General features: G+C 41.3%; 1 protein-coding gene across 10 annotated transcripts in view; it reads right to left on the bottom strand.

Moving 5' to 3' along the window:
- Nucleotides 1-14,322, bottom strand: part of NRXN3 (neurexin 3) — a 1,785,202-nt gene that overhangs the window by 1,308,604 nt on the left and 462,276 nt on the right. For 5 of the 10 annotated variants that reach the window (XM_064292809.1, XM_064292810.1, XM_064292812.1 and 2 more), the window contains exon 1: nt 4,414-4,574. In XM_064292809.1, coding sequence (XP_064148879.1) covers nt 4,414-4,515 — 102 coding nt within the window. In that variant the 5' untranslated portion in view covers nt 4,516-4,574. Of the gene's footprint in view, nt 1-4,413; nt 4,583-10,378; nt 10,681-14,322 lie in introns of those variants that run through there. The other 5 variants (XM_023546430.2, XM_064292808.1, XM_023546429.2 and 2 more) reach the window with 2 other exon arrangements.

The raw sequence follows: 14,322 nt of genomic DNA, 5'->3' as shown, positions 1-14,322 counted from the left end.
ATTACCAAGAAAACAAATGAACGATGTTCATGTTCTGAAGGCAACAAATAATGTAATGCCTGGGGGTAGGGAGAAGGCTGTAGGGTGGGACGGGTTATCAGGTACTTCAGCAGGTAGCTCCCAATCACATCTTCAGTGAAGGCCAGAGAATTACAAAAGGGCAAACCCCAGACTAAAGTCGTTTCTTATTTGCTTATGCTTTATGTTTATATTCATAAACTTTTTTATAAGGTATATTACATAACCCTTAATAAGAATTATTATATAATAATTCTTATTATAGCAAAACTGTATAATGTGACATAGTTTTCACTTTTATGTACATTACTTTGTACAGAAAAGGTCTTATTATCTCCACATAATGGGTTAGGAAATTAAGACTCAAACAAGGTCAGAGACTGACTCAAGGCATATAGATAATGATAACGCCAGTTTTCCCAAACAGGTTTTCTGATTTAAAACCCAGTATCCTTTTCATTATACCACGCTGCCTTCCTCAAAGCCTTTTTAATCCCATTATTCCTAGAGAAGGTCTCAACCCACTTCTCTTAGCCTTTCTGAGGCTTTTGCATGTTTCTTTGTTTTTTTGTAATATTTCTCTTAAATCAGACAGCTTGGGGTTTCTTGGAAGGTTCAACTATTATCATGTCAAGATGTACTTTAGTCATCCCAAGAAAGTCATGTAGTTAATAATGACAGAGAACTTTTATCTTAAGAAAGATATTTCTTAATTTACAAACACGTGATTTCACTCAGCAAATATTTATGGAGAGCCCACTAGGCGCCAGGAACGATTCTAGAAGCTAGGGATACAACAAGAACAAACACAAGACAGACATGTTAAAACACGAAAACACAAAGAGGAGCAAGAAGTTGACTGTGACGTTTCAGTGGACACAAGTCTCTTATTGATAACTAAGGTGTATTGGGAACCACAATAGTTTGATGACAACGTGGCTACTCTTTGTTGTAGCTTTTATCAAGCTAGGATGTGCACACACAGGTAAAATCCATAGCCACGTTGGCTCAATAGTGGAGCCACATTTCAGCTTTTATATGGGTAGTAACTGTATCTCCAAATATAAAACCTATTTTGTGCCCCACACAAAAGAAGCATCATGGTCTGGAACAGAAGCCCCATTGTCCCTTTGCCAGGTTCCAAATTTGAAGAAAATGACACATGAAAGCGCCCAGTTCTGTTTAGGTCAATAAATGGCAAGAGAGATAGAAAAAGGAAGAAAGAAAGATGGGGAAAGAAAGAAGGAAACTTCAAAACCTGGAAACTGTTCCACGGGTAAATAGTCAAAGTAGGTAAGTGGGATTTGTCAAGGAGCTAAATCCCAAGGGAAGTTCTTACCTGTTTACTAATTTGTAAAAGACAAATACTAAGAACAAGAGAAGAATTTCCCAGACCTGCCCACAGAAAAGTGAATTATAATACTTAGACGGAAAGAAACAATATGCCAGGGCTACATTAGACCCAAAGGTACCTCATTAAAACATTCAGACAAATGAGGAAGTCTCCAAAGTCTCTTAGAAAGACTGTAATACTGTACATGCAAAGGAGAGATGAGGTTGCAGGTTAAAAACGTCTAATTTTGCCTAACATTTCCCCCAGTGTTTGAACGTTCTTTTTTCTAACTTGATCTGGATTTAAATAAACAGATTTGGGCTGCTAAGATATGCATATTTTTAACACTAATAACTGGTATTTCTATTATAGACACATTTTCAGAACTACCTTTAACTTTGAAGTTAAGTCACACTTCTCACAGACTTTTGGAGCTTCTGGCTCTCTGCCTGGGCAGTGTAAAAGTATGTGTGTGTGTGCGCATGTGCGCGTGTGTGCACACGAGTAGTATTTCATTCACTTTAGGTTCTGCATGAGATCTCTGTGTATTTATGAGGGCTCTTTAAAAGCATTCAGGAAAGGAAAATGAAGAACACCAAGGCCTCACGACAACTAAGAGCCCAAGAGACTGAAACGGCCACATGAACCAGAGACCTACATCACCCTGAGACCAGAAGAACTAGTTGGTGCCCGGCCACAGTCGATGACTGCCCTGACAGGGAGCACAACTGAGAACCCCTGAGGGAGCAGGAGATCAGTGGGATGCAGACCCCAAATTCTCATAAAAAGACCAAACTTAATGGTCTGACTGAGACTAGAGGAATCCCGGCGGCCATGGTCCCCAGACCTTCTGTTGACACAGGACAGGAACCATCCCCGAAGACAACTCATCAGACATGAAAGGGACTGGTCAGCGGGTGGGAGAGAGACGCTGATGAAGAGTGAGCTAATTATATCAGGTGGACACTTGAGATTGTGTTGGCAACTCTTGTCTGGAGGGGGGATGGGAGGACAGAGAGAGAGGGAAGCCGGCAAAATTCTCACGAAAGGAGAGACTGAAAGGGCTGACTCAAGAGGGGGAGAGCAAGTGGGAGTACGGAGTAAGATGTATGTAAACTTATATGTGACAGACTGATTGGATTTGTAAACGTTCACTTGAAGCTTAATAAAAGTTAATTAAAAAAAAAAAGCATTCAGGAGCATCTTTCTTGATTGATAGAAAAGATCTGTGGTTGAGAAATTGCTCCTTTGTCTCAAAATACATAATTGAGAAATGGTTCTATGTAATTGTGTGTAGGTGAAAATTAGTCCTAGAGGCCACCCCTAGATCTTGTCTGGGGTAAACTCCATACCCAGAGCTGTTTCACCTTAAAAATGGACGATCACTCCATGGCAATCAATGCCTCATTTATTCATGAACAATGCACCTAGTCACAGTCATGTTCTTTTCTATTTCTGATGAGAGAGCAATTCCAACGTAGTGTGATTTAACGGTGTTTAAGAGTCTTTCAGGGTTCATTAGACAGTGAGCAGTTTGTGCCTTTACTCTCTCCAAATGGGAGTAAATCCCAGGGAAGAGGTGCTCTATGCCTGCCACTATTCTGTCTAGAATAACAGTGGAGTACCTAAAGCCAGCAGAAAGAGAAAAGCACTCTGAATTCTCCTCTGTAATTTGTCCTTTACGCTGAGAACAATTCAAAGCTGTAATTAGATTTTTCCCTGCTTTGTCTTGTCTCTCCTTTCTACTCCTTCCTCTAAATTCACATATGGTTTATTGCAACAGACCCAGATCAAATGTCACTACTTCACTACCTTGGACTTCCACCAAAAATTTATCTGTTTCCTCTACTCAGTTGGAGCCCTGGTGGTGCAGTGGTTAAGAACTTGGCTGCTAACCAAAAGGTCAGCAGTTTGAAACCACCAGTCGCTCCTCAGAAACCCTATGGGGGCGGCTCTACTCCATCCTGTAGGGTCACTATGAGTCGGAATTGACTCTGCGACAACTGGTATACACCAGGCGTAGCAGACACAATCTCTATATTGACAAGGCTTACAGCCAAGTGGTATGAATGAATGCATGTGCAATGCCATCTTATGTATAACTGACATTGAGTACATTCCAGATAACTATAATAAGAATAAAATATGCCCTGAGAGAAGGCTCGTAAGATGTCACAAGAGATTTTCATCTGCAAGAAGAGACACTGTTGGTTTCTCAAGGAATTTCCTCAGGGAAATGGTACAGATATGTTAGGCAGTCAAGCTTAGCTTAAACAAAATGTGCAGTGTGCTAGTCTGGTGACAGAGTGTTTAGAAAGAATTCTACCAAATCAAGCCTGATTCTTCTCCCTCCACAATTGACCTCAGAGACTGAACTTACACTTGACTGAAGCTCCCTTGGTCTCAGACAGAGGTCTCAACATATCAGCTACAATGGTAGTAAATGAGGAATGGCAAAGCCCCACTGCCTTCTCACCGCTACTGGCTTTCAGGGAAAAAAGAAAAAACTAGTCTTCTGGACTTCAATATTACATTCTGAGAATTTCCCTTCACCTCAGATGAGACTCTGGGAACAAGAGACTTTGCAAAGGTAAAATAATGCATACGTTATATTTTAGACAAGACGCACAACCACAAATTAAGCCGTTTTAGCTAAAGCTTCCCTACTTGCCAAGTAAAGGCACAAAATTAAACTTTACACACATCTAGATCCTTGTGATTTCAAAAGGATTTTCATCTGAATTATTTCCATTTCATTTAATGTATAATGCACACCTACCTGTGAGGCAAGATTCTCCATTAGTTAGATGGAGAAACTGAGTCATAGAGTGCTTATGTGGCAAACCCAAGGTCACACACCACTTTAAAAGAAAAAAAAAATTTTTTTTTTTTTAAGCTAGGTCCAAAACCTAAGACATCTACTTCCAAGTCCAAAGCCTTTTTCTGCTACAACATATGGCCTCACAGAAGAGATGAGAGGGCAGATCCTATCATTGACCCAGAAATCTTGTTTGTTCTTAAATAGTCACACGGTGCATTAAATAGCATTCTGTGAACTTTACCTCTTTAAGGCAGCCCATGAAGTTGTTGCTGACGGGTGAGCCTGGCAGGTCAGCAGTGCTGGGGCTTCCTCCCACATAGAAGAAGTCATCCGAGCCCAGCATGGTGTAGTCCTCCTGAGTGTAGCCCGTCGTGGTAAGAATGCCATCCACAGAGATTGTCACCTGGTAGAGGGACATAGGGACAAAAAAAAAAATCCCAGCAATGACCTTACAGTCCTATCAAAATCTGGTGGCTTCCCCTACCTGTAGTGTCACTTTCATTGTTTTAGTGAGGTATTCTTTCTAATTTTGGTTCGATTTTGTTATATGCAGCCAAGTTCCATTTTCTGGTCTGCCTTCCTTGTCGCCCAGGCCTCCAGTATTCCCTTGCAGATTCATGGGAGAGTTTGTTGGAACTGCCAAGCTGAGTACCTAGTTCTACCCATTGTACTCTCTATTGAGCCAGGCTAGAAAATGGAACCATCCTCAGACGATATCACTTGTCTCAGTTCATTGGTAAAATCATTTATTTCTTAAATGATTGTTATTTATGGTGGTAGTGAAAAACAGCAAAGGAGACATTTGACAATGGGCTTTGTTAGGGGTTGGTCTTTGGTTGTGATTTTTTTTTTTCCTTTTTTCTTTTCTTTTCTTTTTCTCTTTCTTTTTATTTCTTTCTTTGTTGTCTCACACCACACTGACAAACATGCATTCAGGGAGGGAAGGAGAAGGGCCTCACTTTTGATGTGTCATAAATGATACATGCCATGGATTTTTTTTTATGGATGAGCCCACGACACCAACCTTGCCCTCCCTTCACTGCCATCACCGCCACCAAGAGAAGAAAGAGCCCAAACAAAAAAGGCAACTCTAACATAAAGAAAGGAATGATGAGACATAATAACCAAAATAATGAGAATAATAATGCCCACAGGGAAGAAACAGCACCCATACACCCAACATCCATAAGAAGAGCAGAGGGCAGAGAGAGAAGATAGGCCAGAAAAGCGTGCACACACTGCATACACTGACACACCCATGCGAAAATGATCGGGAACCAAGAAAGAAGGCAGAAGAAAAAAGGTAGGGGAATAGGAAAAGTCAAGGAGGCATACAGAAATGAAGGAAGGAATCAAAATCCACTTCACACTTACATGCACTGAATAAACTAAAGAACAAGATGGAAGTGGGGAAAAAATAAAACACTCAAAACTAAAGGGTAGTCTTTTCCCTGCCTGCCACCTCCCTCACTTAAAAGAAAAGAAAAGAAAAAGTCCAAACCCAACCACAAAATAGATGAAGGATGGTAGGAGAATGAAACAGAAGAGTGGAGAAAAGAAAGAGAAGAAAGTAGAATTGGATTGATGGTTGGTAGGTTGTTAGTAACAAAGAGGAAATGAAGGAATGGATGCTGATGCCAATGGGGATGTCCACGAGACAGACAGGAACATGCCATGCAGAGTTGTATGGAGAACACAATTGGCAGAGCTCCCTTGGCCACAGTGGGGGAGTGAGGTAAAAGAAAGGAAACAGTCTAGGAAGTGCCTTCCTCCCCAGATCACCTGTGGCAGCTGTGGCCACACCAAAGGGAAAGAGAAAAGGGGTTAGGGAGTGGGGAGGAGGAAACAGAAAGGAGGAAGAGCAACAAGGATAGGAAGAGACAGAGAGAAGAACAGCTTCACTATAAATCTCTGCGGTGCCTAGTCTGTAACTTGAAACTTGCAAAATAAGAAAACAAAATAAAATCTATTTAGCTAAACAGAAAAATTTCTTTAAAAAATATTTTTAGGGAAAAAATTAAAAATTGGAGGAAAGGAAACCATCCCCACCAAACTCAACCAAATCTCGTTTCCAGGACAGGTGCATCCCCTTCCTTTTTTTTTTTTTTTTTAGGAAAAAGTAAGGCTTTCATTTAGTTCAACAAAAATGTGAAAAGAAGAAGAAACAAGTGTAAAGAGGATAAAAGGGGAGTCAGGGAGGAAAAGGGGGCAACACACGGCAAACCCAAAAAAAGAGACAATAAGAATGATATCTACCAGACAATGTAGTTTGTTTACCATAGCGTGTCCAATGCCTGAGTGCTTTGCGGAAAAGGGGGAAGAAAGGAAATTAAAAAATTGTGAACAGAACGATTGTTAATTAAAAAAACTAAAAACAAAGATGAGTCGTTAGGGTGTTAGTACATTAGTCGGTTAGTAAAATGACACATTGCATGAATGATCTTGTGTTAGTTTTTCAAAAAAAGGCACCCAACACAGAAAAAGAGAGTGGGGAAGACAATGAGACCAGGACTCTATGGAAGCCTTGCCACCCGGGGTACCTCAGGGGAAGGGGCTGCATTCCACCTTGTCATCACAAGTCCCCACTTCTTCCAAATACCATTATGACCAGACCTCACCCCATTAGAGTTAGCACCATACTCACCTTCTAAGGGCTCTTCTGGTGAACACTGCTCCCTGGCCCTTCCCACCCCTAATACATTCACATTCCACCTGTCCTGAAAGAAAAGACCCTCCACTGTTTATAGTTTTCCCATGTACGTAAACAGAAAGAGCTGAAATATATATATATTTATTTTTTACATCTGTCTCTGACTACACGGATGGATGATCATTACTTTCTCCTAGAAAGAAAATAACTGAAAATATTTACAGTTCACATCTATCATAGGAAGGCTACATTATGTTGCTTACTTTGGGCTTCCAGAGGTAAAGATACGTTTTCCACCTGGATTTTTGTACATATGTATGGGGAGAAGCCAAGGGGACATTCTCTTCTTTCCTTTCCTCTCAGTTTACTACACCTGTGTCATTGAATGTATGAAAAAGGTTGGGGTCTTAGACTTTTTTACCCAAATGAACTTACTATTCTGTTAACTTTTCCAGAAGGCTTCCCATTGGAATCTCTCTTCCCATATTCCCCTTTAACAGTGCTTGTCACACTTTTAAGCCATATCCTAGACGGATAGCAGAGAGGACTGGCAGGTTCAACATGATATGAGAATCCCTACAATTAGTCTCCTCACTGCTCATTTCAAATGCTTAATTGCCAACACCCCTGAGATGGAAGGCTGGAAATTCCAGTGCTCTATGTGTTGTCTGACAAAACAGCATCTAGAAGTAAAGAAGTTTATGTGATGGCTGTGACCTTTGGTTCAGGCAGGGTCATGGACTCCCTTAATAAAATAAAAAAAAAATACCCACTACCATGGTCCCCAGTCGCAGTTACAATTTGGAACAGATAATTTACATTGCTTCCTTCGACCAGAAGGCCCCAAAACAGTACCTGCCTTTGGCCCTAACTTGGCTCAAAGGTAGAAGCATGAGTTGATGACCACAGAAGAAAAAACGAGGAGAGTTCTGCTCCATTTGCCAATGAATACACCGTGAAACCCCAGGTAAGCTTTCTTCAGACAAATATTCTGCCACAGAAGTCCTTCAATCTTACAGAACACATGGATAAGACTGCTATCAACTGAATTGCAAATGTTCATAAATCTCTTTATAGTCTAATTCAGAGAGAGAGGGGCCTCCCACCTCTTCGAGTATATCCTAGGGAACTCAACAAGATGCTATAAATGTGTGTTTAACGGGAATAATAATAATCTTGAATGATTCAGTGTTGAAAAGGTTGCAGTTGAAAAATCAACTCTGTTTTTCTGAGATTTCCATGTCTTTCAGTAAATTCCATTTGGCTACACACAGGCAGTCAGTCAGAAAGTTCAATGAGGCTCAGTTCAGGTGCACTTTCCCAAAAGAAGTTAACGCTCTTCTGCAAAGAAAGATCCCCGCACCCTGGGGCTACTGTAGCCTTGTCTGGAACCAAGAGCTCTGCTTAACTGCCTCCTTGGCACCAGACAGACACAGTCACCTTTCAGATGGAATGTTGGCCTTGTAAATCACGTGCATGTCACAGAGAGTCTAGCACCCAGACCATGGATGAGCTCATAATCCTTCTGGAACATAAGGTGCTTTGCATATTTAGCCACCACACATGGCTGGGGAGGATTGTAATCACCATTTCACAAACGGAAACTGGCGTAGAAAAGTTAAATGGCTTATCCAAGGGCACAAAGAGGAGTTGGGCTTTCGAACTTGGAACAGAAACCTCTCAGCCTGGCTTTTCTCTGGTTGGTCTGCCTGAAACAGCACCCCCAATATTTGAGGTACGGTTTGGTTTATTCTCTCTCAGTATAAAGGAGTTAAATTGGGATCTGATTTTATTTTAGAAAATTGTTTTTTAGTAGAAATAAAAGTGAGCCTTGATCAGGCTAGTAATTGGAATTATTCCAGAATGGTAAGAAAGTGTGTGGGGTGGGAGCGTTGGAAAAACAGATTGATTGAAGAAAACTACGAGCTGATTCTGCTCCCCAGTATATGAAATCTCCCCTCAAATGACTATTGCCTAAAGGGTGTTATTGTGTGCCTGCCTATCAAAACTGGCAAAAGGTCACACTTCCACTATTTGGTCTAGTCTCTGCAGCTCAAACATATCAAGCCCTTATATGTTAGGAAATGAAACTCTGTTGCAGGCTTTCTGGACACTGGAGGTCTTCTCTGGGTGTGTATTGAAGTGGGGCGGTAGGGAAAGAAAACACCAGCAATAGGGTTCTTTGCCCTTGGAGGTAAAATAAAAGAACAGTGATTCAAAAATGCCTGATCCATGTGTGTTAAAAAGATCCGGGACTCTAGGTCTTGTGTTATTTGCTACTTGTGTTATCTTCGGCACAGAAAGAATAGATTCTTCCAGCCAGGTGGCTTCTCCAGCATACTTCAGCATGGAAATTTGTGTTGCAGCTATTGTCTTCTTTCAACATGTGCAGGCCTACACCATTTGTTTACCATTACTGAGGAGTCATGCTTTTATCAAACAGAAAACGTATGCAAACACCTGTCAGTTCTTGTGTTCTCATGTTTACACTGGAAGACATTAAATCAATCATATCACGGAAGAACGTTTGATAAGCACTGCCTGGAAATTTACATCATGTTTTCTGATTAATAAAGGATGAATGCTGTCCAACCGGGTTTAATGACAAACTCACAAGTACACAAACCAAGTGGAAATGGCAACCTGGAAAAGGCAGTCTCAGCACAGACCTTGACTTTTATACAAAATTATTTCCCTTTACTGATATGGGCTGGGGAAGTATTATTGTTATTATTAGTAATTATTAAGTTGAAAACAACTTCACTTGGCTAAGGCTCTCTGAGAGCATTGTCACCTGACGGTGTTGCCTGCTTAGAATCTGCAAGCGATGGGAGTTCTCAAGCACGGACAGAACCAGGAAAGGCTGCTCCAAACTTGACTTTTTATTTGGGTCCTTCCACTTTCCAGGCCTCCCAGTCAACTGAAGAGCCTCAGAGGTAGAGACAGGGGTAATAAAGTAGGACCACAGCACCAAAGAACAGAGAAACAGAGGAATTCAGAAAGATTCCAGCTCATTAATTCCAAGGTTAGAAGTTAAAATAGAATAAAAATAAAAAGGGGGGAGGGTGGTAAACCAAAAAGGAAGAGAGAAAAAAAGGCTTTTCTGGAAGGAATTAAAATTATGGCAACATGGCAATGGCTAACTTAATTAAAAAGTAAAACATATATTCAAAGAATGAGGAAAATCTACCAAGCTGCAGAAACAGAACGTTGTTCCTAACTGAATTTAATAATAACATGATAAGATTGAAATGTAATTAAGTAAATGATAAAAAGGAAAGCAGAATAAAAGGGATGAAAGCAGTCGCAAATTTTATTATCTACACAACTAAATTTTTTCTTAAATAATAAGCATAAAATGGAGAATTGAAGTATGAGGAGAAACATATTTTAATAATTTTCCTTGTGAAATTGCAAAGACTGGGAGAAAGTTAGACTTTGACATATCCAAACCCACATCTCCATCCTCTTCACCTCACCCGTCAACTGCTCCATACACTTCCTGCCCAGCTACCTAAGAAGTGCCTTCCTGGCACTCCCTCCCCTCAACCATTACCTGCCGAAGGTTGCGTGTCACTTTGACATCATGCCAGGCGTTGTCGTTGAATTTGCCATTCACGGGCTCCACAATGGCCTCAAAGGCCCCGGACCCCAGATTAATGACCAAGGAGACCGCACCATCCTTCAGAGCCAGGTTCACATAGTCAGCTGACTTGCCCGTGTGCAGGATGAGCCCATTCCGCTGCCAGGTCTTAAAGGAGAGGGTGATTTCATCACTGCTGCTCTGGATCGGGTTCTGAGACAGGTCATAGCACAGGTACTCTGAGCCCCGGAAAGTGGCCACGTTCTCCTCTCGAGCTGTAGGAAAAAGAAAGATGAAAGTAGTTAACACTTGGCTAGCATAAGTCAGATTCATGCAAATACCAAGAAAACATGCCCCAAGGGCACTGCCTCACCACAGTCTCTCCAACTCTTCCACCAGCTTATACTGAAATACCAGGGGAGACTGGCAGAGAAGGGGACCTCAGAGAAGGTATTTGTCTGCATAAGGATGGAAGACAAACAAGATCATGCAGTACAACTTGTTGCCTTTCCTTCAAATTTCCTCAGGGAAAAATCTTAAGGAATATTTCATGCAAAATGGTGAAGTCAGGCTTATATTGCGTTAGCTTCAGTTATAGCTTTTAAATGCTCGTAGAAGGGAATTTGGAATGGATAATTAACTGGTCTGACAAAGGGCTCTTTAGCTCTATGTATTATTTATTGACTAATAACTAAAAATCAACTACCCTGAAAGATTTGGCTATGATTTCCATCCATCACTAACATAGCTAACTTTGGTTTCCCTCGTAGAGTCCTGAGCCCAGGAACATGACTGGGTCATTAAAAAGGAAGTTGGACCTGAGAAGATGATCAAGGACAGGAAGGGGGTACAGAATGATATTTGGTAGTACGTTTTGACCACACAGCAATACTACCCTTAGACTCAAAAGGAGTCCCTGCTCTAGATCCCCAGTTTTAGATGACCGTAGTCTGACCTGCCTGTGACCACATTCCTCCCCATAGGACTATGGGCCCACAGAACCAAGATGGCAGCCCACCTGGAGCCCATACTCCCCTTCAAGACTATATTCCAGATACTGGGGTCCTATAATTCTGTGTCTAAACACACTCAAGACTGTTTCCATGGCTTCTCTGTGCTTCTTCTCTGAGTCTTTCTGAAGACCAGCCATGCTGTTCATGTGCATATCCTGCTGAGACCCAAGAGGAAGCCAGAGGGGGTTGTTTTCAGGTGTATGGACAGAGTTGACCACGTGAGATGGTGTACTCACATGCATTTACTCAAGGCCCCTTGTGATATATGATAGAGTCAAAGGTGGAAAGAGAAGAGAGGCAAGCTATAAGTTGAGGACCAGGGAGCTGGTTCTCCTTGTGCCAACATTTTCCAATGCAGACTCCTAAGAATCTAAAAATTCTAAGTTTTAACCTGTCTTTCCAAGTAGTTATAAAAATACATTTGGCAAGATAAGAGGATAGAATATATTTTATTTAATCATTTGTTCATTTGATTTATCATTTTGTCATACAGCATTCATGTGGACTTCCATTTGTCCTCCTGTCAGACAGCCTGACTTAGGCCAACTGATCTCATGTCAGGGTTGGTCAAAAACCATTGAAAGCACCTTATTAATGAAAGAAAATTGCCAATACAAGTCTAGATATACATTTTCCCTTTAAAGACTAGGGGCTATAAAATTGAGGTTGAGAGAAGTCTATTTTCCCTGCCAGAAATACAGAAAGCCATGTGCACTTCAACTCAGTTCCTTATCACCCATCACAGCTCTAGATAAATCACCTAAATAAAATATTCTTTTATCATGAGATAAGAGCTATAAAGGAGCCTCTGTCATAATGTGGAGAGATGACCACTCTCTATGTACTGTTAAATTAATCACAGCATTATGACATCAGTAAAACATGAGCCTCAAGCTCACACTCCAGAGAGTTAAAGAAGAAAATGAGTTTCTCCTGTGTGTTCTAGAGGGCCTTGATGACAAGTGTCTACCTATGAATACACGTGTCTGTACACACACACACACAGGTACAAGAAAAAGGGACCTGTCCACCTAAAAGTACCCACAGTGTACCTTTACCCATATATATAAGTACCAAATACCACTCAGAACATAACTCATGCCTGATGCATTTTACCAGAAATAGTCAAAAAATACCACAGAGTAGAAATTCAATACTGTTGGCATGTTTCAAAGAGATCCAAACAACTCCCTAGTGCACTGTCTAGCGCCACGGCCTCTCCATTCATTTCTGAAGAAATGACTTTTTTAAAGTGCAACTGGACAAGCCCCTGCTCCATAGACCTGGAGGTGACCATGATCTAGAGTAGACGATGACAAATCGAATGCAGTTATCACAACTAAGCTCTTTCCCACAGACCAGGATGTGCACAGAGCCAAATACTGTGTGTGTCCTTGGCGCCGCACGAGGTATATTAATAGGTGTCTTCTATAAACATTTAAGTTACACCTTGTGTGCCCACTGAACTGAGATAAATGAGCAAGGAAAAGAGTGCCTCTTAACAGAAGCTTAAATTAATCACCAAGTACCCTTCAAAAGGGGAAAGCATGACACAGAACGGCAAGGCACCAGGATATTATTTAATGCACTACGTGGTGCTCAACATTTTTCATAAAATTAGATCAAGTAGTCTGCCAAACTAATACATTCTAGAGCTAAAAGAAATTTTAAAGATTGCCTAGTTCAATGCCCTTATTTTATTAAGGAAGAGACTGAGGCCTGGGGATGATAAATGACTTACCCAAGACCACACAGTTTGTGGCTCTGCCTAGAGGCCTTTGGACTTTTCTGTAAGTATCAGTTACCTTTCCCTTCTTCTTGGAGTCCCTGGATGATGAAAACAGTTAACGTACTTGGCTTCTAACAGAGTGTTGGAGGTATGAGTCTACCCAGAGGCACCTCAGAAGAAGGGCTTGTTGATCTACTTCCAGGAAATCATCCATTGAAAACCCTATGGAGCACAGGTCTACTCTGACACACATGGGGTCACCATGAGTCAGACTCAACAGCAACCGGTACCGGTGCTCTATGTCCAGCACCCTGGATATACCACACGCTCCTGCTCTCCTTCTCAAAGGCCACAAATGATTCTGTGGATCCATGCACTGACTTACAGACTATCCCAATCCTTGGATAAATCGACCCGGGAACTTAATCCTCCACACCTTATATATATATATATCACTCTTGCTCAACAAAAGAAATTTTCCCTGGAAACTGGATGTGTTTAAAACAAAAGAACTTCTTCTGTGTGGAAAGCTGGAGAAAAAATAACATTGGTGAAAAGAAAAGAGTATCGCAATAAATAAATAAGAAATATAACCAATGTGAGAAAAAAATTTGTCTATGTAAATTGCATGCATATTTATGCTAATTTTCATGCAAATATACCAGGGAAGATTTTCTGCATCCAAGTGCCTTCATTTGCAAGTACCTATTGAAAACTGCTGCAACAGTTCACAACCTTCCCAACCTCCATTCAGTGAATTTTCCCTCTGGGCTGGAGGAGGCTACCAAGGGCAACATTACCCCAACGCTGCCTATATCCTCCCAGCGTCAACCAGCAACAGACAACTGTAAGTGCCTCTCAGAATCCCATCCTAGATAAGCAAAATTATCTTATTTTCAATTAGTGGAATAATTTCCTCCTGATTGGGGGTGTGGGCATTGGCAATTTGTGAATCTGCCTTTAGCCAGTTGCCATAGAGCCGATTCCAACTTACAGTGACCCCGTATGTTTCAGAGTAGAACTGCACTCCACAGGGTTTTCATCGGCTGTGATCTTTCAGAAGTAGATTGCCAGACCTTTCTTCCGAGACATCTCTGGGTAGACTAGAACTGCCAACCTTTTAGTTAGCAGCCAAGAGCATTAACTGTTTACACCATCCAGGAACTCCAACTTGG

The sequence above is a fragment of the Loxodonta africana genome, chromosome 10 (assembly GCF_030014295.1).
Source record: "Loxodonta africana isolate mLoxAfr1 chromosome 10, mLoxAfr1.hap2, whole genome shotgun sequence".
Lineage (NCBI taxonomy): Eukaryota > Metazoa > Chordata > Mammalia > Proboscidea > Elephantidae > Loxodonta > Loxodonta africana.
The sequence above is the reverse complement of the archived record's forward strand: the minus strand, read 5'-3'. Positions and strand labels throughout refer to the sequence as shown.